The 25995-nt window shown below is 42.7% G+C and overlaps 1 protein-coding gene across 2 annotated transcripts in view; it reads right to left on the bottom strand.

Annotated features, from left to right (window-relative positions):
- Positions 1 to 25995, bottom strand: part of LOC148036537 (putative cyclic nucleotide-gated ion channel 20, chloroplastic) — a 176317-nt gene that overhangs the window by 51955 nt on the left and 98367 nt on the right. For both annotated transcript variants that reach the window (XM_087678524.1, XM_087678525.1), the window contains 5 exons: positions 23503 to 23754; positions 23132 to 23395; positions 22864 to 23009; positions 21872 to 21949; positions 21660 to 21792 (listed from right to left, as the gene is read on the bottom strand). In XM_087678524.1, the coding sequence (XP_087534650.1) occupies positions 21660 to 21792; positions 21872 to 21949; positions 22864 to 23009; positions 23132 to 23395; positions 23503 to 23754 (873 nt within the window). The remainder of the gene's footprint in view (positions 1 to 21659; positions 21793 to 21871; positions 21950 to 22863; positions 23010 to 23131; positions 23396 to 23502; positions 23755 to 25995) is intronic.

Genomic DNA, 25995 nt, shown 5'->3' with positions numbered 1-25995 from the left:
ATGTGTCAACAAGTTTGGGATTCAAGTGGCATGCCTTCATCATGGAAAGAAGGGGTCCTCAAGTTGATTCCTAAAGTTCCCTTCAAAACTAGAGCACTAGAAACCGATATCCCTTATGGGCACCATGTACAAGATCCTTGCAAAGGTATTGGCAATCGCCTTCATGAGCAGTTACATGGCCTAGTACATCCTCAATAGTATGGCTTCATTAAGGGTAGGAATATTTTGAATAATATCCTCAATACCCAAATGGCCATTGATTATGCACAACATACATAGCAAGAGGTGGTCTTGGTGCAACTGGACTTGGAAAGGCATTTGATTTTCTAGATTGGTCTTTCTTTGTGGATCTTTTGGAAGCTATGAGTTTTGTGCCTTGCATGGCTGGGTTGATCTACATCATCAGTGTGGGGGCTACATCCCATGTTACAATGAATGGTGGCATCACTAAGGCCTTCTCACTTGCACACTCAGTTCGTCATGGCTGCCCATTGAGCCCTGTTCTTTTTGCGCTTGCTACGCATCTCATTCTCTCTACGCTATCGCATCTTCCTTCAGGTCACTATTTCATTGGTCATAAACTGGCATATGATACCTTTATAGTTCTCAAAGAGGATGCCACTAATCTTCACAAAGCTTTGGATGTTTGGGATCTCTTTGGACATGCATTGGGTCTCGATCTTAATGCTGCCAAATCATCCATTATTGTTTCTGCAAGCTCGAGTTTGTCGAATTTGTGATGGCAAGGTGTGATTGTTCCGCAGGGAGATATTGTGAAGCATCTTGGTTATCCCCTGGATGTCAATGTGCAACCGAAACACTTGAACGGATCTCGCACAAACTAGAAGCCAAATTTGTTTATTGGAAATCACAAGCTTGGCCCTTTCATGTATGCACCATTATGCTTCCCATGCTCACTTACTTTCTGCCATTGTTGCCTTGGACTATTGTTTCTGCAAGCTCGAGTTTGTCGAATTTGTGATGGCAAGGTGTGATTGTTCCGCAAGGAGATATTGTGAAGCATCTTGGTTATCCCCTGGATGTCAATGTGCAACCGAAACACTTGAACGGATCTCGCACAAACTAGAAGCCAAATTTGTTTATTGGAAATCACAAGCTTGGCCCTTTCATGTATGCACCATTATGCTTCCCATGCTCACTTACTTTCTGCCATTGTTGCCTTGGACTAATGTGGCTTTGAAGAATATCACCAGGCACATCTGCTGTATGCTATAGAAAAAAGACTCAATGCATGTTAGTATATCATGGATATCTTGGAATCATGTTTGTACACCGAAATCCATGGGGGGCGGGGCAGTTTTGGATGTGCATACTCATATCACAGCCCTTCGCTGGTCGCTTTTGCAGTTCATGTGTGCCACTCAACAGCCCTGCATAGTTAATGCCTGTTATTTTCTTGAAGATTGCGGCCTTTGGCATGGTAATATAAAGATTCAGAGTTCTTGGGTGGCATGTCCTGAATATGGACATTGAGTTCTCAGCTTCAGTACTCCTCACTCACTTGGTACATTGATGGAAGTGCTTTCCAGAGGGCGCAACAGCACCCGACCAATGATAGACTGGTTTTTCAAATGGAAATTCTTGCAGTCTCTCTTCTACTCTCATCGAAGGACAAAGCAAAGGATAGAGCTAAGTTTAATTGCATGGCTCGCCTTGGATTAGTCTCAGTGGCTAATGCCACTCTCCTGCCCCGATGCACACTCATCTCTTTTCACACAGTTAGGAGGGTTTTCAAAATCCCCTACAACTACCATGCTCTTTGGGGCAAAGTCTCCAAACTTTTACAAGACCACCAACCTTTTCCTATCCTATATTCTGCCTGCCCCTGGCACGATTGGACCCTTGCAAGCCACTTAAATCTCCAATCTTCTTTAGTTAATTTGATTTATCACCTCATGATCAAAGATCGACCATTAAAGCTAATGCGCTTTGGAGACTACACAAATTCAATTTTTGGTGGAAGCTTACAATGATGGAAGGATGGCATAACAAGACACTGTTCAAATGCATGATGATCATTTGGTGCATGTTGGTGGGTGGCTTTCTCCTTGCTTCAGCCCTTCGCCACCACCAGGGTATTTCCAATGGCAAGTGCTTCTATACTACTGCTATGGAGTTTTCCCATCACTGATTTATCTATTGTCCTTTTGCTTGGAAAATTTGACTTCTCCTTTGTAATATTTGGCATGTTGTGGTGGGCACCAAGATACGTCCTAAAGATTGGGTTTTTTGGTAAGCCTAAGCATCATGGTCCCCTACAACCTCATATGAAGATTCTAATTTACTTTCTCAGATTTTGGGGCTGCTAACATAATTGGGTCATGCGAAATGCATTCCTTTGTTATGCCGCCTCAAGCATACAAAATTATGTGGCCAAGCTTAAAGGACTTCTTCAATGGCACTTTGATCTTATTCAGCATGTTGATACCTTGTCTGCAAAGGATTTGGTACCTTGGCGTCTGGCAGTCTCTTTGGTGAACCTACCCTAATTCTATACTCTTTGGTATCCCTTTCATATGTTGCTTGTAAAAGAGAGTTGAGTTTATGCACGATCGCCTAGAGTCATCCTACATTTTTCAATCATGTAATCTCGTATTTGTTTCATAATTAATACAACCACCTATTACGAAAAAAAAAAAGAGAAAGAAAGTTATATTAACGTCTACAAAAGACGAAATCAGCCTATGAGACCAAAATGTTACATCTAAAAATTCCCGGAATTTCCCATGTCCCAAAATAGCCAACATCTAATGCTATGACTATCTAAATGGAAAATAAATAGTGAACAATACATAGCTAATGAGTACAAAATGATGTCTAAGCCCAATACAGTGTGGAATTGCTCAGGAAGCACTCTCATCTTAGGATATCTCTCATGGGTCTGTCTAGCATAGAGAAGCTAAAGCGGCGAGGTAGGGTCCCCCTATGATGGTGCAATATCCTCTATATCTGTAGCAGATGGTGCCTCGTGCAAGGGTGTGGACCAGCTAGATGTCGGCGGCGAGTTCTGCATCTCTCCATGGCTACGTCTAAGGTGCTCCCCCCAAGCAGTGGAAGTGCCCTTGGATCTCATAGTACACCAAGCAAATGCATAGAAGTGCTTCTCTAAGCTGACAAAGCTGGCAAATCCTATCCTTCAAGGGGAGGGAGTCTACATCATATCTACTTGTCTCAATTCGAAGCTAGTGTGATGATATATGGAGCTGCCCAATGGCACATCGTACACCATGCGACAGGTGTGCATCCATGTATCTCGGGCTGACAACAAAGCTATCAAGGGATATGTGTAGAAGATGCTTCTCGTAGAAAGCCATCTTCATCCCCAAATCCTCAATAGGTGTCATCCATGTCTTGGTTGTGTGTATCTGAATAATGTCTATCCTAATGATGCGGTTCAGCTCCTCTCAATTGAGCTCGAAGTGGGAACAATCCAAGTTGTACTATAGTGGTGGGAGGTGATCCATGTGTAATCCATGCAACTATAGCCATGGCTCTATCCAGGCATACCAGCACTCAGAATCCCCTTGTAATGATAGCTGTCTAGATAACTCTCGTGCGAGTCGGCTATCTCGTCAAGGTCCAAAGCCTATGCAAGAAAGTCACAATCTGGAAGAGGGCCTTTGTCACTAGAGGTGGTGCTCCCAACTCTGCTCTCATAATCTCATGCGGTACAGAGGGCTTACTTCAAACCATCTGTGAAATCATCAGTACTAAGGGTCTCTCCATCTGCTCCCATCCCTCATTTATCTACTCTCCCCTGGTATTGGTTGATCTTGTGCGGCTCTCCTCGTGTGGTAGAGGCTCGATCCCCATATAGCCACCTCATACAAAAGTGCTAATGTCACCACAGTATCGAAGAGCCAAAGCTTTGTCTGAGGCTCCTAAGAATGTATGTGTGCGCATTGGCTCTCCATTGCCTCCAGAGCCACATAGCCTCGTGTCAATCTTTCCGTTACTGCTCTCCTCAAAGTGAATCTCGGTCCTGAAAATGCAATCCCCAAGTAAACATATCTTTGGACCACCTCCACTATCTCCTCTCCATATGTGAAATGGGATATTAATCGTTGAATCCACTGGGAGGAAATGTTAAACACCATAACCTTGGTTTTCCCAAGGTTCACTATGAGATCCATGTCGCAAGAAGGCCTATAGTGCATCTAAGTGGTGCTACAATCCCTCCAATGTACTAGAGATGAGAACTATGTCAACAATAGTATGGGTATCAATGCCCCCCTTAGATCATCTTACTCCCCTCCAAGTCCATCAATGTAGTCTAATATCTCAGCAATATAGAGGCCAAATAGAGTAGGTGAGAGTGGGCACCCCTGTTTCACCCCAATGGTGCTGGTGATCTCCTCTGACAACCCTCCTGGTGCTCATGCTCACCTTGTAATAGACTTGTATAGTGCTAATGTCCCTCATCTCATCTTAATCAAGACCTCCAACTCCTATAGTCTCTACATGAGCCTCTATCACATGGTAATGTGTCAAAGGCAGTATACCTCCAAATCCATAAAGCGGCAACGTACCTACCACCCCTCTGCCATACTCCCCTTGATGATAGCTTTGAGTGTGAGGATATGATCAAGAGTGGAGTAACCCCTCCTAAACCCTGCTTGTCTGTATGCCCAATTTCGGTGCTTCTCTACTCGTTTGCTCAACTCGTAATCTAGTATCAATCCATAAAGCTTGGCTAGCATGTGGCCAACCATGATAGTCCTATAGTTTGTAGGAACCATGGGCTCTCCAGCTTTCAGGATTGGTATTGTAGTATTAGCCAACCAACTAGCAGGGAAGCCTTCAAATAAGGCCCTGTTGGATATCTTGGCTAGAAGGGGGTGCTAGGATGGCTCTAGCATGTAATAGGTACTTTACTATTAGTCCCATCATGGTCTTGGGCCTGACCATTCTGGAGTCCATCGATGGTGTCGCGAACCATCGCTATGCTGCTAAAGAAGTCCTCTGGTAGTCAAGGCAACAAGGGCTGACCATTTACATGGTATAATGAGGTAGAATATGCATGCCATGTGTCTGGGGAGGTTATGGGTGTATGGACTCGGGGTGCCTGGAATGCTTTCCATGCTTCCTTGTTGTCCTCCCAAAAATAGCTAATAAAACTCATGCTCCAATCTAGATAGAAATGCCCTCTTCTTCTGCCGCACTAGGCAGCGAAAGATCAAGCATGTCTGGCTACGTATATAGGTCCCTCCTACTTTGCCTTGTTCAAGATGAAGATGGGTTTCCTCCTGCATTCCTCGTCATACTAGCTATAATGTGGGACATGGATGGCATGGATCCATGTGTGCGGAAAATACATAGCAACTGAGGTGTGAAGAGCTCCTACAAGCTGTCATAAAATCCTCCAGGGATATGTGGGGGTCCATCTCCTGCAAGCCCCAATAGAGATAATTGGAGTAAGCACTCACTATCAATCTCGTAATGTGGTATCTGGGGAATCTCGAGTGGCTGCTCACTGGAGGGATCACTTCATGTCCCCATGTGATGGTAAACGTGTAGGTACACGTGGTCGGCAACCACTACTACGAGACAAGGGGACACTCTAGAGACTATATGTCAAGGATCAGGGGTAAGGGCCCCAAGAGAGAATGTCGGGGATGAGGGGTAAGGGCCCCAGGAGATAGTGCACGTACTCACTCCTAGTCTCTGTATGGATCCTCCAAAGGGGACTCCTCCTGTACATCTAGATGCATACTTATGTGGAACGCATGTGAGAGCATCCGATCTAGGCCATCTAGCCAAGCCGTTAAGGATGGCTAACCTATGTGCACCTCCCAAGGCTAGGAGGTGGTCACAATAATCTATACACTCAATTGTGTCCTATGATGCCCGACTAAGCCCCATCTCCTCTAGTACTTTCTCTCTGTACACGTGATCCTCACTCTTGAAGAAGAGAACCTACCTCTATGCTATGCAAGCATTGAAGTCCCCAACCAATAGGACATCTCCAATGCTGGAATAATGCATAATCTCTTCATATAATGGTAGATACGGTGACTCTTCCCCCTGCGGTGCTTATGGAGAATGTGTTGGGGCAAAGCAATACACTGCCATGTATACATTATGGGGGCGATCTATATGTATTAGGATCCAAATGAAGCAAGCCTCCTCGCCTCTCAGCGTGACCTGTATCATGTGTTGTAGCTCCTCCCTATACAGCATACCAACTCCTCCACACCCTTTGGTTCCCCTCGTGATTAGGCTTTGCAGGAAGATGTTGTCTCCCATCTATATCCTCTCACTTCTAGCAAGTGTGTACCCGGGTTCTGGTGTCTCTCTGTATATAGGATGATGTGCCTGTCAATGAAGGTCTCCTACAATAGCCCTCCATCCGTCCTCATGGCCCCATTAGAGTTGCACACTATGAATTTCAAGTATGTCTCATAGGCCACGCCCCATCATTGGCGCCTATCTATAATAATAATGTGCTCGTCTCTATCTGCCCATTTGCCCACTTTGTGGGCCTTCATAATCTGCAGCATGCACTCCGTGCGTTGGGCTACCTGGACGAGTGTGAGATCATCCTCAAGGTTTACTTTTCTCCTTTGAGAACCTTCCAAATCAGCAAAGTTTGATGATAAGGGGCCAATCCTTTTCTAGATCCTTCCCTATACGCCATGCATTTTCCATCTTGGAGGGGTCCTCCACTCCCATTTTTTTCGCATAATTCTCTTGCCATCATAGAACTCCCTGAGTGCACACTGGTGTGTGGCTCCATGTCTCTTTTGCCGGATCCGTAAGAGATGTTCTCTGTGGCAACCTACCTCCAACAAACAAGAGCCTGAGACATCTTTGATCTCGAAAATCCATAACGCACATATGTATGAGAGAGAGAGAGAGAGAGAAGAAGAGGGAGAGAGCATAGAGAGAGATGAGAGTGAGAATTTTATGGATCAAGGAGACACTTCTTTATCCAACACTCATTTACCAAGGGTAGGGACGTGTCCTCCAGTGTTTGCAGTGCCACTACTCCATCAAAAAGTACATCAACGACTTTGTATGGACCTTCCCATCCTGGAACTAACTTAGGCTTCGTGGCAAGGTAGTTAGCATTGTAGACGAGGATGGCAAGGTAGTTAACTTATGCTCCTCCTCTGTGTGTGTTCTCCCCATTTTCAAGGCCTATAACTCACATACTAATTGTGCAACAACATCATTAGAAGTATGTCATAATAATGGTAAGAACGTACTTGATTATAAGGAGAGCTTACGTGCATTCTCAATCTTTACTACCAACTATTGAAATGCATCCAAGCTGGCAATGCATCCAAAGTTCCATGAATCTTTTGTTGAGTGCTTGTTGGAAGTGCTCTAGTAATCCATTGCCATACCATGAAGTAGCTATGGTAAGTCAGAAGGCGCACTACTAGTACTTTTGCTCATGTGAGACGGTAAGCCCCAAGGAACTCATCCTTGAGAGATTCCCAAGTCACAAAGTGGTTCTCCAAAAATTGGCTATACCACTTATCTGCTCTAGTAATCCATTGCCATACCATGAAGTAGCCATGGTAAGTCAGAAGGCACACTACTAATACTTTTGCTCATGTGAGATGGTAAGCCTCAAGGAACTCATCCTTGAGAGATTCCTAGGTCGCAAAGTGGTTCTCCAAAAACTAGCTATACCACTTATCCGCAGTGTCCTCCACAGTGGAGGGGAATAGTCTAAGAAATGCATCTTCCCTATCTACCCCTCTACTTTGGCATAAGGTACGGAATCGACAGTCATGGTCTTCAGGATCTTCAGTGGCTAGCCCCTTGAAGGTGAGCATCTTTATATTTATTCTTCCTAGTGCCTTGAGAAGAGACTCAAGGGCATCAAACCCTATCCCCGAGTTGCTGCCAACTCCCATGCCTGTGCTAATCATTTCAAACTCACTTATGTTTTGGTGTGGGGGAGAATTTCCGGGAAATTTACATCCATTAAAAACTCGAAGAGGAGTTTGAGAGGTGGAAATGGGAGTTACTTGAAGGTTCTGCTGGAGGGAAGTTGTAGGCATACACTTTCAACTTCCAATGCTTAGCAAATTGCAGAGTCATGCCCCACCGTGGCCGCCAAATTGTAAGAAATGGTTGTCGCATGACAGTGCGTGTACAAGGTGCAAGGGGGTTCCCCAAGGCAGTATGCTCGCTCTCTACAAACAATGCATACGCCTCCCAACTCCTTCACGTTTGCTTATTTATGCAAGAGGGCTAGGAAAGAAGATCTCGCGAAGAAGGGAGAAGTATAGGAGAAAAGGGGAGTCGAGAAGGAAGAGGGACAATGTTGCAAAGATGTTAGACAAAGAAGTTCGGGTGCAAGTCCAAAGATAGATATGTCTAGGAAGGGGTGAAGTCTAGAGGCAAAGAAGTTTGGGAAAGAGGAGAAGTTTGGAGACAAAGAGGTCTAGAGACAAAGAAGTCTGGAGACAAAGATAGAGAAGTCTGGGGAAGGAGAGAGGTCCAAGAAGTCTGGAGACAGAGACAGAAAAGTCTAGAGAGAGGAGAAGTCCGAGAAGTCTGGAGACAAGGATAGAGAAGTCTGGGAAAGAGGAGAAGACTACATGCAAAGAAGAAGTCTGAGGGCAATGACAAAGAAGTCTCGAGACAAAGATAGAGAAGTCCGGGGAAGAGGAAAAGTCTAGAGATAGAGAAGTCAGACAGCGGACACAAAGAAGTTTGGGAAAGAGGAAGTCTAGAGGTAGAGAAGTCTCGTGGGGGAGAAGTCTGGAAGCGGGAAAGCAGGAGAAAGAAGTGAAGTTTGGGGAGAAGGGGAGAGAAAAGAGGATTCTCAAGACAATAATGAAAAAAGAAAGATAGTGATGGTGAGAGACAGAGGTTCACAGATTTGCAAGAGCACACTTCTACTAGCATAAAACGATTGCTTGATACACTTGTTGCCTCTCCTCTCCTTTTATAGCTGAAGAGAGAGGAAGGCCAAAGCTCTTCATACATTATCAATATTTAGAAACGAAGTGGTGGTGGAGCTTTTATCTCTCAAGGAGTTTACCAATATATCTGGACTGTGATAATCCAATGTCTCTAGCATCATGAATAAACCGAATGCCCAAATAGTGATGCAAAGACCCCACATCTGACATTTCAAAAGTTTGCTGAAAATTTTTCTTGAATGTTGAAATTTGATCAGCCTTCAAGAAATAGTGATGCAAAGGCCCCAAATTTGACATTTCAAAAGTGTGCTGAAAATTTTTCTTGAATGCTGAAATCTAATCAGCATGTGTCCCTATGAGCAAAAGATTATCCACATAAAGACAAGTGACCAGCAAACATCCACCTCTTTGCATACGTAAAGAGTAGACTCTGATGGTTTGTTAAGGAACACTTGGCTGAGTAAAAAGTCATCAATTTTTGCATACCAAGCTCGTGGAGCTTTCTTCAAATTATACAAAGCCTTTTTCAACTTGCATACCAAGTATTCAAATCCTTCAATTGCAAAACCCATAGGCTCCTGAACATACACTTCTTCCTAAAGTTCCCCACATAAAAATGCATTTTTAATGTCAAGCTGGTGCAGAATCCAACCATAATGGACAGCCAAAGCAATCATATACCTAATGGTGGCCATACAGGATGCAGGAGCAAATGTCTCCTCATTATCAATGCGCTTCTTTTGCACATAGCCTTTGGCCACAAGCCTGGCTTTGTACTTATCAAAGGATCCATTTGCTTTTCTTTTGAGCTTATAGACCCATTTAGTACCAATGGCTTTCTTTCCAACAGGCAATGTAACTAAATCCCATGTTTGATTCTTCATGATAGAATCAAATTCAGCTTGCATTGTTACCATCCAATGCACACTCTGTTGTGTATCCTCAAAAGAATCAAGCTCCTCATCATCAAGAGTGTTTGGTGCCATAACAAACTCCATTGTATTAGCATGATCATGCAGATATGCTTGTCTTCGAGAACGACCAAAAAGAGGGGCATCCAAATGACTGATATCTTTTAAAGCTTACAAATACCATCTCGGCATTTGTCTAGCCTCATGATTATGTACATGCTCATGATGAACCTCAAGTTCAATATCTTACTGAATATTCAAATCAGCCATATGCTGAATTTTTGCATCCTTTAATGGAGCAGCTGGCGGAACATTCTGTTCATTTAATGAAGCTCCTATTGTATCACCAAAAGAAATAGGCAGTAGCCCTTCAAACACTTCATTTGCAGCCTGATATGTGTCAAAACCAGCAACAGATAATTCTGATTTTTCATCAAAAATCACATCCCTACTAACAAAGGCTTTCTTGGAAATAAGATGGTACAATCTGTACCCTTTGCTTTCACTGTTGTACCCCACAAATATGCACTTGACAGCCTTATTGTCCAACTTCTTTCTCAATATTTTGGGAATATGAGCATATGGAAGACACCCAAAAGTAGAAAGTGACCAAGTGAAGGTTTATAGTTGTTCCAAGCCTCAAAAGGTGTGACATTTTTCAATGCCTTAGTAGGGCACCTATTCAAAACGTGGCAAGTACACATAACTACTTCCATCCAAAAACCACGTGGCAAGTTTTTAGCTTTTAGCATACATCTGGCCATCTCCATGAGTAACCAATTCTTCCTTTCTGCAACCCCATTCTACTATGGAGTATATACAGTAGTATACTGATGGGCAATGCCTTTTTGCTTCAAAAAATTATTCAGCAAAGAAGACATGTATTCCCCCCCTCAATCCGAACGGAGAGTCTTAATCTAACAGCCAGATTGATTTTCCACATGTGCAATAAAAGCCAAAAATGCATCATACACTTCTAACTTTTTTAACAATGAATAGACCCAACAAAGCCAGTAAAGTCATCAATGAAGGTGATGAAATAATAGCATCCACCCAATGACTTTGTCTACATGGGTCCACATACATTTGAATGCACAATCTCCAATCTGGCCATTGCTTTAAAAAAAGCATCACGAGGAAAAGAGAACCAATGCATTTTTCCTAAAATGCATCCCTCATAAATATCCTCAGGAGGTCTCTCCAAGAGAGGTAAACCATCTAACATCTGAGTACGTTGCATGAGCATCAAATTTCCATAGTTAACATATCCCATGCGAGTATGCCATAACTCTACCTATGACATAGCAAAAGTAATAATCGTAGATGCCCAATAGACTAACTAATCAATCCAATGGCTATCTAACTCATAGAGTCCATGACATAATATGCGAGTAAGTACCAAAGTCAAGAATTATTTATCTCTGACCATGCATTTTTCATCATCAAATGTGACGCACTCCACATTTTACTAAAGAAAAAATGGACAACAAATTCTTCTTTAATCCTAGCACATATAATACATCCTGAAAACGGTGAGTTGAGCCATCAATGGCTTTCAAGACAATCTCTCGAACACCTCTAAAACAGGATAAGATGCATTGTTGACACATTGCGTAGATTTGCCAATAGGAGCTACAACATCAGAGGTAAACAAATCCCTACAAGCTGTAATGTGCTTAGAAGCACCATTGTCAAAGAACCAAGTGCTAGCATCCTCTATAGAGCTGAATGCTCTATCTGCCCAAGAAGAATCATAATTGTAAGTGTAAAAACAATAGCTATGGTCAATAACAAACAACGGAGACTTTATCGCAACAGCAATAGAAGGTACATCAAAAACAAACATCCCAGACTCCTTTTTCTCCTTAGCAATGAGTTTCTTGCGTTTTGTGATGTAGTGATCTGGCTCTTTAAAATAATGGCACTTGCCCTTCTTGGCTTGCGTGTCCCCCTGCTTCTTATTGTCTGTGAAGTGCCTAAACTTCTAAAACTCTATAGAGCATTCCTAGATTGACTGCCCTTGCCCTTCTACCTTGCAATAAAAGCTTGTTCTAAGGCTACAACGTCCACCCCACTATTCTTTCTTATTTGCTCTTCTTTCAACAATAAACTAACCAACTGAAGAAAGGTAAGTGACTGCGGAGAAATTCTCATTGTGAGATTCAATGCTGTGTGAAAGCCCGAATAAGAAGGTGGCAAGGAATTCAAAGTAGTAGAGATTATTTATGCATTAGAATAATACTCATCTACATTCATCAATTGCTCACGCAAGTCTTGAATTTTGTTAAGATGATCCTGCATAGCATCACCTTCATCCGTCTTCACATTCTTAAGCTCCTTTTTTAAGAAAGAAATGTGTGTCTCAATTTTTCCAACAAACATTTGCTCAAGTGTAAGACATGCTACTTGTAAAGAAGTAGCAGACCGTATCTGCGGGATTATGGATCGTTGAACTGCCAATGCAATAAGTTACAATGCTCGGGCATCCCAAGTGTCCTAAGTCTTCTATGCAATTGTTCTTTGGGGTAGTAGCTAAGCTAGAGCTAGCCTCTGACAATGTCCTCCTTAGGGAGGTGTTGCAAGAGCCACAACTCCAAGACGGGCTTCTTCACCACTAATATATTCCCAAAGATTTTTAGCAATGAGCACATTCTTCATCATGAAGGACCAAAGAGAATAGTTATTTCCATCCAATCTTTTCTCTTTAGATACATAACTGAATACCTCACTCTGTTCTTGATTGGCCATGATAAATGTCACTCTTCCAAAAGGCACAACAGCGATAACCAAAGCTAGATTAACCTAGAAATCTGCAAATTTTCAGAAATTACATCAGATACCAAGCCATAATTAACTAAAATGTGTCGCACAAGACCACTATTGTCTCAATGTGCTGAAAATTTTACAGATTTCAGCAAGTACCACGCTGTTCAATGCAAGAACAATGCTCAGCAGCACTGAGAACACAAAAGCCCCAAAATTTGACCGTCCAATGTGCACAATTTCAGAATGAAACTTCAGTACATATGCCAATGTCTACCAAACATGCAAAAGCCCCAAATGCATGACCCGAAGCAAAAATGTACCTTTTCCCTGCAAAAGGCCTTTGCTGTAGCTCTGATTTTTTGAATAAAATTATAAAATATACATGTGACAGCTCAGAGGAAATTGAGGACGAGCCGAGCTCCAGCTGCGTTTGCCAATGGGCGGGACTTCTTAGACTGGTAGATGGCGGCCTAATCGAGCTCGCAGTGTCTGGTACAGCTGATGGCAACTAGAGGAGCTCGTGAAGCTGGCAGCGATTGCTGGCCAGTCAAGCGGCACAGGCGGTGCTGCCTGGGTAGTCAACAAGCAAGAGCAGGCCGTGTCACCTACAGGCGGCAGGTTTTGGGGCAGCGGAAACTAGACAAGCGACTAGTGCACGCGCTGCAGAGTGGCCGCCCAACTGGGTTAGCGAGCCTGTCGTGGAGCTACTCGATAGGCTGTGACTACTGCTGCAGCTAGTGTGGAAGCTGTCTGGTCAAACCTTATGCTCTAATACTAAATGTTGTATCAGAGATGGCAGCTATCAGCTCAACACACAGAGAGTAGACAATAGGGAGAGTGAGAGTGTAGACATAGCTTGACTCATGGTTAGATTCAAAAATGTATAAGACAAAGTACAAGCCTTAGACTTTAGGGTTGTGTAACTGCCTTCACACACGAACGTGCGTAATGTGTGGTAAGTGACAAAAGTGCCCCAATATCCTATTGTGGATCACCGATACTCCTATGTGAGCGTAGGCATGAGTAAAACCCAACAAGATGATCCAATGCAAGGTGGGAGTTTCATGGTGAAGGTGGGGAAACTAGGGTAGGTTGAGAACAAGGACTAGATGGACCAAGGCATAGCTAGGTGAACCAAAGTAAGGTAAGGGAGAAATAGGGTACGGCAACAAACCAAGATAGGAATGCTCCCAAACACGGCAGTACAAACAAGGGGAGGACAAGGGCAAGGGCAGAGAGAGGGGGCAAGGAAAGTTAGAACAAGGCGGGACCTATGAGACTGCATCAAAATATACAAAGAATTGTATCTCTCATCTTAAAAGATAAAGGATGTGCCTATAAGACTAGATGGTAGGTCTCTATAAGAAAATATTTTTGGTGCATATGTGAGTAATACTACTAAGAAATAGGAGAAGGAAAAAAAGACAGAAGTGCCATTTTCCTCACTGAAGTATCTCCCTAATGAAAATGTAGCTTTGTGTGATTGAGGTGCCTCAGCATTTGTCTTCTATAGAGCTCAACAATAGTTCTAATCTAGTATTTGGACCTCCTCCTAGGTGGATGTGGGCATCTCACTTGACTAAGTGCCACTAATGTATCCAAGGAGATACCCCCTAAAAATGAAGCTTCTCTATAATGTATAATCGTGTCTGGCTATGGGGGCTTCTATTCCATAGAATAGCAACTCTATGCCTCTGGAACTCCAAAAGACAAAGTCCCAAATATTTGTGATACTCAAACTGTATCACTTGTAACACAGAGAGCCAAAACACTCTTGAAACATGGTATCTGCCTCGAATATCATAATATACTCTACATCGATGGATATACTACTCCTTCATTTCTATCTCTTTGTCACAAAGTTGACACATGCGGTCCTTGATCTTCACACCCTCCCATCAACATGTCTCAATCCTTAAGTGATGCGTTGAGGTGTGGATCTGCCCAATAGTAAATAGCTATGCATGACCCATGTGGTAGTTGAGAATCCATATAGCTTGATCGGGTGACAAAACCATCCTAAGATAGCTTAAGGAAATTGCTTTGATAATGTGCCATCCTCCTGCTATATGGGGAAAGGGGTCTTATCCAAGTCCTCTATATCTAGTCTCAGTATGTCTGCTTTGATCACATGGTTGAGCTTTGACTAGCTAAGCTACAGTGTAGGGCCATCCTCATGCCATATGGGAAAGAGGTCTAATCCAAGTCCTCTCTATATCTAGTCTCAGTATGTCTGCTTTGATCACATGGTTGAGTTTTGACTAGCTAAGCTACAATGTAGGGCAACCCAAGCTGTAATCATAGGGGGATAATATGTCAATCTACAGACCATTGCAAACTCATTCATGTACCCATCTAAGCATACCAGCAATGTCTATCACCCTTCACTGCTAATTGTCTAGATAAAGCCAATGCTAGTCGTGGGTATCTATCTTAAGGTAGTTCCCATAATCTATGTAACAACATCATTGCTTGAAGGAGGGCCTCAAACACCATAGGTGCTGCCCCAATCTTCACTCTAATGATCTCGTGTAGGATCGAGCTCTTCGCTCATATCATAGGTGATATCATTATGATCAATGGTCATTCCATATGCTCCCGTCCATCATTAAACTCTCTCGCCCGTCATAGTCTGTCAGTGGTTGTCTTCTCATGTGATAAAGGCTTGGGCCCCAAATGGCTGCCCCATTGAGGAGTGTAGGTGTAACCACTGTATCAAAGAGCCACAATTTCGTGTGTGGTTCAGGGAACTATAAGTGTGCACAATGTCTCTCCGATGCACCTAATATTACATATGCTCATGCTAGTCGAGCCTCGGATGTCTCTCTCCAAGAAAATTGTGGCCCTTTCAAAGTGAATCCAAAGTATATATACGTCTAACAAACTCCACTGGCTCTCCATCAAAAGTAAACTTATGCTCAGACTTCATCACCCAAGCGGCAAAGGTGCTGAGTACCATAAACTTGGTTTTCTCAACGTTCACCTTAAGGTTTCTATCTTTGCAAAAGGCCAATAGAGCATTCAAATGTGATTGTGGCCCCTCTGGTGAGTCAGATATAAGCACAATGTCATCTACATAAAGCAATATTGGCACCAACACTCTAGCTAAACTGGCTCCAACCCCTCCTCTATCAATATAGTTTGAGGCCTCATCTATATACAGCCCAAACAAGTGGCTAAGAGTGGACATCCTTCTTTCACTTCGATAGTGATGCTGATTGAATGGCTCCAACCCCTCCTCTATCAATATAGTTTGAGGCCTCATCTGTATAGAGCCCAAACAAGTGGCTAAGAGTGGACATCCTTCTTTCACTTCGATAGTGATGCTGATTGAATCACAGAGAGGGAGAGAGAGAGAGAGAGAGAGAGAGAGAGAGACTAGTCTCTTCGTTTTACGAAAAAGATTAGTCTCTTCGTGATAGTAGAGCTAAGATGGGTATCTTCATGATAGTAGAGCTAAGTGGTGCGATTGGTTGCTTTATCTATGGAAGTCTAAGCTTCCCTATCAAGGAAAAGTTTTCTTTTCTTATTGGGGATCTTTCCACTGGGGATGCGCTACATGGTCATGAGATATCCCATGATAGATATATCTTCTGCACTCCATGTGATGAAACCCAAATGAAATCCCTACTCATCTTTTCATCTCTTGTCCAGTGGTGGCCAAATAGATTTGGGACTTCATATCCCAAGTATGGACCTCGCAAACAGGTCAGAGAACATCCATCCATTCTTGGGATTTGGGCAAGATGCCATCCATGGCCATGCTACTGTCATACTATCCTTGCCTTTTTTAGTTCATACAATGGATTGGTCTTTGGTACATCTAACAGACTCACAATGCTTTTATCTCTCATTCAACCTCGGGCATCCCCGATCACAAGGGTCATGTGCAAGGATTGTTATCATGGAAGATTACTTCCATGGTTTCAGCTAGCTTGATACTTAGAGAGGTGGCTGCTCCATGCATGGATCCACTTCACGATCCCCTTCTTTTGCTGCAGCATAGTGTTTTCGTAGCCTTTTGGCTTCATGGGTATTTATAGCCGATCTTTGATTGTGCTTGACTGGATAAAAGGCTTAATGTAAATACTTCTAAACATTCATTCAAACTTCTTCACGAAAAACACACACACACACATGATTGGGGAGGGGGGGGGGGGGGGGGGGGGGGTGTGGGGGGGGGCGCGGTGGGTTGGGGGAAGGGGAGGGAGATGATGCTAGAGCCTCATTGGCAATGCTTCAAAAGGGAGGAGGAAAGAATGCAACCAAAGTAAAAATAGATGCTATGAAGGAGGCCAATCATGCCATGGCTTCTTTTAGGACATGGACAGGCAATAGAATGAAGAGAGAACTCTTTTGGACTACAAGTTCCAAACACTCTAGACAAGGTGTTAGGAGATCAGGAGAATGGATGGATCCCTTACCCAAGGATTGCAGGAGGTTGGTCAAGTGGCCATGGATTATTATACTACCTTGTTGGGTTTAACAATGAGGCCTCTAGGATTTGAGAGTGATAGAGAGATGTGTGGCAATCTGCAAAGTGCCAAGAGGGTGGCCATAGAGAGCATGAGGAGACACTTGATGGCCCCATTCTCAAAGGAGGAGATTGCAAAGATTTTGTTGGCACTACCATCAAGGAAGTGCCCAGAGAATGATAGATTGGACATGCTTTCTTCTTGACCTACTAGGGTGTGATCAACATAGGACTTTTAGCAACATTTCAAGAGAATATGAGCATTTGGAGATATGCCAAAGAGCCTATCCAAGGGATTGAATTGCCTCATTCCATCAGGTAGTAGAGACAAATTGGAGATCACCTAGTATACACTGATTGCTTTGCTTGAAAAAGTGTATAGATTCCTAGCCAAAGCGATCAGTTTCAATCTCTCGCTCTTGATGCCAAACCTCATTCACCCTACGCAGACTATTTTTGTCCGGAAGCACAAGATCCTAGACAATATTTTCACCTTTTGGGAGTCCACAGCTCTTGCAGGGTCCAAGGGATAGGACCTCATTGTTTTCCTTCTCAAATTCAAGAAGGCTTACGATAGAGTTGATTGGGAGTTTCTCAAGGGTAACATGTCCAGGAAGGGTTTTCCAGAGCAATGGATCAGAGATGGATAGACTCCTTGCTCATCAGATCACAGCCAAGTCCTTATTGGCCAGACTTGGTTGTGAGCTAATGGGCATAGAGTCAATACACCTAGCCTGGTATGTTTGAACTGTGAGATGCAGTCACACTATTGACCTTCTTGATGTATCCACAGTGGAGACTCTATCAAGGATCTGGACAGAGATCATTCAGACTCTTCCTGGGAGATGGGACAGGATGCGGGGCAACTCTAAGAGGATGAGGAAGAGAAGAGAGGCTTTTTTGCAAACATGGAATTCAAGCACTTTCTTCCATGCTACTACTCATATGGTTTGGCATTACATCCCACCAGATTTGTTCCCACAACCATTGTATTTGTGATGTACTTAGTTGCTCTTCACATAGTTCCTTGTACTTTGTGTTTTACCTCAAGCTTTTCGCCAAGGTGTCATTAACAGATTTCTTTTTTTTTAAGTTGTTATTGGCAGGGCCAGAAGTGATAGATTTAGCATAAAGAGGTCAGTGAGATAGGGATGCCCCATTGCACCTCTTCTTTTCTTATTTGTTGTTGAGGCCATGAGCTTCTTCATGAGGAATAGAGCTACATGCATTCAAAGCATCAGATTTTCCATCCCAAAGTTTAAGGAGTTGCTGGATGAAGGGTTTGCAGATGACACAACTCTTTACCTGAATGGACATAAAAGAACTTTAGGGCCTTTGTAGTTGCAATGGAGGTCTTTTGCAGAGCTTCAAGAGCTCTTATTAATTGGCACAAATTTTACAGATTTCAGATTTGCAACACTCAATAGTTAGATTGGAAGCCACATAAGAATTTCTCTTGGGTCCCCCATGGCACTTTAGTGAGGTGTTTAGGTTTCCATGTAGGCATTAATATTCTGCAGAGCAATAGTTGGCACCCCTACTACTTAGCATAAGGCGAAAGCTATTATATTGCAGCACAACAAGATTATCATGAGCAGGAAGGGTGCTAGTGGCAAGGTTTTGTTATCCACCATGTGGTATATTACTTCTATTCAGCCTTCTCTAGATCATGCATCGGCTAGGTGAAGTGACTCATCCAGAACTTCATTTGGTCAGGCAGAAATGGTAGCCCCACGAGGACTAAGGTAGCTTGGGATGCTTTCACTCAGCCTAGATCTAGAAGCACTTTGGGGATTATTGTCTTGCTCATGGAGGACCATGGCAGCCTAGCACACATTGGATATTTCAGCACATCCAAGCTATAGGGCTTGGAACAATTTTGAGGTCGAAATTACCACATCTATTATACAAGCATGGAGACCAGTATTTGCAAGACTTCATCAAATTGACCCATTCACTATTGAAGAGAAGTTGAGGTAGCCACTTCTCTTCGACCAGCTACTCACAATAGAGAGAAGTCACACCTTTGGAGAGAGGACCCTCCTATCTTAGGGAAGGTTTTCATAGGTAGATTCTACAGTGAGGTTTTGAGTTGATTTTCTTGAGCTGCCTTGTCATATACAAAGGCAGAGACTTTGAGGCATAAGGGGGGCTAGAGCCTTAATGTAGAGCATCAGGAAAGTGGTACCCCCAAAATGGAGGATTGAGATAGCGATTTTGCAGACATGGATTAGGCTCCTCACTAGAAGAGAGATCCTTCTTGCAATGGTATGTTTACTTTCTCGAAACAGATGGATGAAAGAATTAGGTGAGAGGATCTAGATCAGCCAGATTTCACAAGATGCGCTTGACAAAGGATTAGAGTTGTGTGTGTGGTGTGGTGGTTGGGGGGGGGGGGGGGGGGGGGCACTTCGTACTTCGTCCCAAACCCTCAAACTTGTACGATAAATGGATGGAGACATTGGATATATAGAAGGCGACCACTGTAGAGACTTCAGTGCAATCCGAGGGAGTGGGTATGGAGACATCCATTTGCAGATACGCCTTGTGGCATGCCCTTCTTTGGGTATACTACTAGGCTAGGGAGGAGGATATAGATGAGGACAATTAGAGTGGTGCCAGCTGCACCTCAGCATTGGACTGCCCAGGGTACATCACTACCTTTCCTTGCAGACTACTGGAGGACAACTTAAAAGCAAGAAAGATATCGCACTTCCTTTGGTTACTAGCACACAAAAGTTTAACAATTGAAATTTGATACATGGCATGGTTTGGCTATGATAGAGACCCTGTCCTTTGTGCTAGATGTTAGGAGCATGAGGAGACACAGAGGCACTGCACATGGGATTGCCCAAGGGCTCAGGAGGTCTAGAGAAGAGCCCTTACAATGGTGTTTCATGGCACTATAGACTCTCTGATTGCTAGGTGAGGATGGTTGCTTAGGTCACAAACAGTGTCCCGGCTTGTGGATATGAGGATGTACAGGGGTGTCATGCCTATATTGTTTCTGGGCAGCTTGTGAGTAGGATTATCATGCTAAATTTTCTAAAGATAGTGTGGACTCAGGGGCATTGTTATAGATGGGAGCTCATAGCTAGCATTATTGCTTGGTACATATGGACAACCAGATGTAGCCAAGCTATTGATTTTTTGGACATATCTACTACAGAGACTCTCTCCAAGATCTGGATAGAGATTGTGCATACTATCCGCGGGAGATGGGAGAGGATACATGGCAGTTCAAAGACTATGAGGAGAAGAGACGCTTTTCTCAAGACATGGAATTCTGACACCATTTCCCTTTTCCAAACCCACATGGTCTCACATTATAAACCTCCTGATTATTCATTCAAGCTTTGTAATAGACTTCTCCTTATTACACAGTTTATTACTAGAATTGTTTTTCTTCTCTAGAAAAAAAGGATAGTGATTAGGTAAAACGATGCATTGTTATTGCAAAATGAGTACCCAATGTGATTCTGGAGGATTATGCATGATGCAAGAGGCCATTTAATTCACTGAAATCACTTTCCTTGTAGTCATCTCCAAACTCACGGTCCCTCATAGATGACCCACCAACCTGAAAAGTACCTGAGGAGACATTGGATAGCCCCTAATTTTATAGGGTTGCAATTTTTAACATCTCAATCAATGGGGGCATGTAGTTTGATGTAAGAAAGGTGCACCCACCACCCATGATATTGAACATCTTGTATATGAATAGACATCTTGAGTCATACATCTATGTTGCTTATCGCAGTTCTTCAATCCAGAAGTAGGAAGAAAGTCAAAGAAAGCTAAAAGGCTTCAAAGAAAGGCTCCAAAATGGCGAGTTCGATATCAGATGCGTGAGTGTGATTGTTGCATACAAGTTGGAAGCTTAATGTTTAGGGAACATAATGCTGCAAAAATTATAAAATAGGAACTACAGTGTCTTTCATAAGCTCTTTTATCTCATTAAACATTTAATAATTCAGAATAGCTGGCTAACAAGTTGGGGGAGGTGGAAGTATCAATAGATCCTTGTTTGATTTCCATTTTCTCAACTTTTCATAGGATACAATGCCCAAGGACAAATGTATGTCATTTCACATTCGTCCACTTGCTTGTGCTCAGTCCACATTGCCTGCATCTAAAGCAGTGGCCTGCAAAGGCCCGACGTACCCATTATATGCAAACATTATGAAGCTTTTATTCAATGAGACATCCTACAAATCACAGGCTTCAATGGTCCACACAGCTCACGTACAAATATATTTCTTTGAGAGTGAAAACGCCAGGTGAGTGACATATTAAATAGCAGCCCTGAGAGGACTTCATAGGACACTGCAGCATGCAGACAATGTGGAGAATATAGCCATGCACTTGGGGGTACACATGCACACTAGCAGCAGCCAGCTTGAGCTAAGAGAAGTCTGTTTTCCTGCCTTGGATGAGCTTGCATCACTTCTTTCTCCATTTTCTTCATAATGCTACGATGAAGACATGCGATACAAATAATACAATGCTAGAAAGCTTATGTGCTATATACAAAAACGACCTCCTTCAAGTTCATCACAGGTACAGTAGCTTGACTCCTTGAGATAATAAGTCACAGCATACCTTCTTGACATACTGCAAGGCAAGCTTCCGTCTGATTTCCTTGTGCAGATCATCTGGCAAACCATTAAGAAGTTCATTCTCATCCACACCCCATGTAGCACCCCATTGGTATCGCACCGCTTGACGCACTTTCCTGATTGCACAATTTGGCTGTTAATCTCTCAAGGAGCCCTTTTTCAAAGGGTCAAAATACCAAATTAAAAGATCAGCACCTTTTAAGGTCATGAGAAAGATTTCGGCGTTTCATCCACACCTCCATATCATGTCTATGCAACCGTACATCCATCTGTCTGTTACCACAATATCAATCATTATGATAATGACATTTTTCTTCTTGAGGTAGCAAGAACATACAATTCTAAATTTCTGCAGACTGTTTCCAATTCACAAATCTAGTCAAAATTTGTGTGCAAGGACCTAGGGAAAGTCATGGGTTCTAGCATTAGCACAAAGGATGAATCACGATGTTAGAAAATAAAGATTATTGGTATTAATGTATACACAGCCTACCTTGAGCATAATGGAACTATAGCACCACAATTCTGATCAACAGTATTTAGTGCTCAATGTGTACACAGCCTACCTTGAGCATAATGGAACTATAGTTAGTATCACAATTCTAATCAACAGTATTTAAGGTTCAATGTATGCAAGACATGATAGCCACTTAGCACAATGGGTGCATCAAAGTTAGATGCAGCTCATCATAGGGCAGTGATTAAGGCACTGCGTCATTCTTCATTTCATCACTGCAATATAAGCCTTCGGGACACAACAAGATGATGCATCAAACTTCTATTTCAAACTGAATTTCCATAAACTCTTGGACTTTCACATTAGTAGCACGAGTCAAGGTCTTCAGCAAGAAGACACCAACATGATGTGTGACAAAGGCCTAACAACATGCCTTTAGGACTACAAAATAGGCTATCAAAAGAAGAAACTATTAGTGTATCTGAAGTGAAAAGATACATTGAGCTGACAATTATAATAACATTTAAGAAAAGCAGAGTATTAAACAGTGCTATCAAAAATGCAAATGATGGCAAGCATGTCTGATGTGCTCAGTATCTTCTATCCAACTTGGTGCATGAGCACACAGAAAAAACAATTTCATAAATTAAAAAATCAAACAAATGTCAATTGCAAGCCCCTAATAAACAACATCCCACAGTAGAGACGGCCATAATGATGACCTTGTTACCTGCGACCAATAGATTGCAAGAAATTCTGCGCATTTCCGATAAGTAGAGCAAAAAGTAGAAGTCCCAATCCAATCACAGCCATAGTAAAAAGAACCTCCCAAACGAAATAGCTGGGGGTAAGATTTCCACCAAGTGTGCTCAGTTGCTGAAATTGTACAGGAAAATTAGTGGCCATTTTACAGCATACCCAACAACGTAAACCTAACATATGGAAACATATGTTCATGTGTCTCCTATCCAAGAACACATACAACTGCAATCACTTACCAGAAATCCCCAAAACAAGGAGTAAAGATACTTAGATATGACATTAGGATTCATTGTAACAGGAACAGCAGAAGCATAGATTCCATATGCAAAGCTTATGTTTGGGCCTGCGAGACAATTTGCAGATGCTCCTGAGGTGCTCCTCCATTTATCCCTATCCCGATCAGACAATCCAAAATTTTTCCCACTTCCACAATCCAGAAACTTCTGCTGACAATCAGGCCGTTCTGACTTACAAACTCGGTGAAGGCACTCATTAACTCTCTGCACAATGGAAGAAACACACCATCTGAATGTTTTAGCCTGTGATAACCTCAATCATATGATTATGAAATTCCTTGATTTGGTGATGTCAAACAGCTCTGACAAACCTGCAATCCAAAGAGGTACCAGCATGTTCCCACAACATGTGCTGCCAGAAAGTATATCAACAAGTTGATTCCAAAGCTGACCCATGCAGTCTCAAATACAAGTCCATTGTGGGAAAACTCAAACACAAGTGGCAAAAATCGAATACAGCGGGGTATATACTGAAGGAGGACTGTAACACGGAGAATGTTTTTTGCAATATTGGCATTTGCATCTCTTCCTCCAAAGTGTGGCACTACCAACCATAGCATAACCTGCACGTCAAGAGAAGATGATAAACAATCCTGCCATTAACTTTACTGAGCATAAGATATAGGACATTAAACTGTTTTACTGAACATAACACCATTCTACTGCTTGATAAACCTGTAAACAATTTGTAAACGCCCCAAACAACGTAGTATGCTCGCAATTAGTATATTCACTTATTTTCTAGGCTTAACTGTTTGAGAAAATTGAAAGAACAAATACTTGAAGCTGAATATAACAATTCTTTAGAAAATTACAGCCATGGACAAAAAGAAATGGGAGATAAGTTGCGGGTTGTGACTCACTATTGTACACGACTATCTTGTGTTTGGTATATGGATTCCATTCCCCAACCACATCTCTAAGTTCTCTTCTTTTGCAGCAGTTTATTTCAGCACCTGTTTATGCTTCCGTCGTTGCACCACTTCTGACCTGGTATCAGATTTCTGGATCTGTGTTCCTGGTGCTGTGTGTCTTGGCTGATTTCAGCTCTATTTCTCTCTTTGCTGATCAGACGCAAGTTCTACCAGCGGTTATCTCCTATAGGACATCTCCAGAAGTATGGTCGAAGCTTCAGATGTTGTACAAGGCACCTTCCACCATGTGTGCAATGACCCTTTATGGGGCCAACTTCAGCACATGAAGTTTGAGCCAAAGGACACCATTCAGTCATTTTTTATCCGTGTTACACAGGTATAGGAACAACTTCGACACATGCAGTCTCCAAAGGCACACCTAGTAGGAACGGTACTCTACAAGCTCCCCTTGAAGTTTAATAGAGTGGCAAATGCTTTGAGCACGTAGTCATCATCTACACCTGTGAGCTTTACACATATGTCCTCGATGCTACTTGACCATGAGGCATCTTTTCTTTACAAGGGAGGCGTTTGTAGATCCAATGAGTTCTTTACAGCTTCAAAGAGGGGTGACCAGAAGAAGAAGCCGAGGGCCCAATGTTATTGATGTGGCAAGAAGGGCCACTTACAGAAGGACTGCAAGGAGTTAGCAGCCTCACAAAAGAAGAATGAGGATGTAGACTCCTCCGCCAAGTCATCCTCTTTCTCAAACTCTGACTCCGGACCCCTGGCCAGGAGAAGTCCAAGGTGCAGAAAGGATCCATTTATTCAAATCGAGGGAAGGGCTTTGAGACCCCTTCCTCTATTGCTTTCTAGTCCAGGTGATGCCATCATCCCTAACGACTCTCTAGTGCCAAAGAGGAAGTGTGAGAGGATAGTGAGATGGGCAACCAAGCCTCATCTATATTACAAAGTGTCGACAAACACCCTGTTGTAAAGTTAGCTCCTAGATTTTAGGGACCTTTCAAGATCATTCACAAAATCAATGACAATCCATTTAAACTGAAATTACCACAACACTGGAAAATCCACAATACTTTTCATATCAGCTTATTACGACCTTTTAGAGGCCAATTGCCTGTATATCTTGTCTATGAAAACCCTCCTTTGTTAGAAGAAGAAACTGAAATCCTTGAACCTGAAACTATTCTAGATACTGACTTTATGACCACTAGAACTGGCTGTAGATATTCTAGATATTTGGTTAAGTTTAAAAATCATCATGTTGAAGAGGCCCAATGGATGCATGCTCGAGACCTAAGTGCTTATCCCTCACTGTTGGCTCCACATCACATGTGTACAAGTTCCACAGAGAGATGTCCTTGATGCATTGACCAAAGTCTAGCTTCAAGCCCTGGAGCTGAGATTGACATCCAAAGGTTCATGATGGGCTAGTATTTGACAAAGTGTGGGCTTGGCTCCTAGTATTATGCTCACATGAGAGGGCACTTTGGTAGTCTCTGGCCAAAGGCGGGGAATCCATTGTCATATATATTTAGAGGCATTTTTGACCGGATGGTCTTGTATGCTACTGTGAGACATTGATAATGGACATAGAGACATACTCTAGTTTTTCTCTATTCTCAAGAGCTAGTACAATCGACAATGACATCACGTTCTCTTTGAGACACCTTGGTGGTGGCTTGATCACCACCTGCTTGGGTATCCATGGTTCTACTCTGGTGGTTTTATATTGCATGGACTATGATGAGTCATTATCATTGTATCACTATATTGTATCACATCACCCATGATTTGACAGAGAGTGTTAGCAAGATTGTTAACTCATGTGTGAGTCTATGCATGTCATTTAAGGCAGCCAGGTTGTCTCCGTACGTAGTATGAGCTAATCCGTACGGTACGGTACGCTACGTATCCGTACGATTTAGT

The sequence above is a fragment of the Lygodium microphyllum genome, chromosome 5 (assembly GCF_053477565.2).
Source record: "Lygodium microphyllum isolate KBCC chromosome 5, Lygodium_microphyllum_v1.1.10, whole genome shotgun sequence".
NCBI lineage: Eukaryota > Viridiplantae > Streptophyta > Polypodiopsida > Schizaeales > Lygodiaceae > Lygodium > Lygodium microphyllum.
Note: the sequence above shows the minus strand (reverse complement) of the source record. Positions and strands in the feature narration are given on the sequence as shown.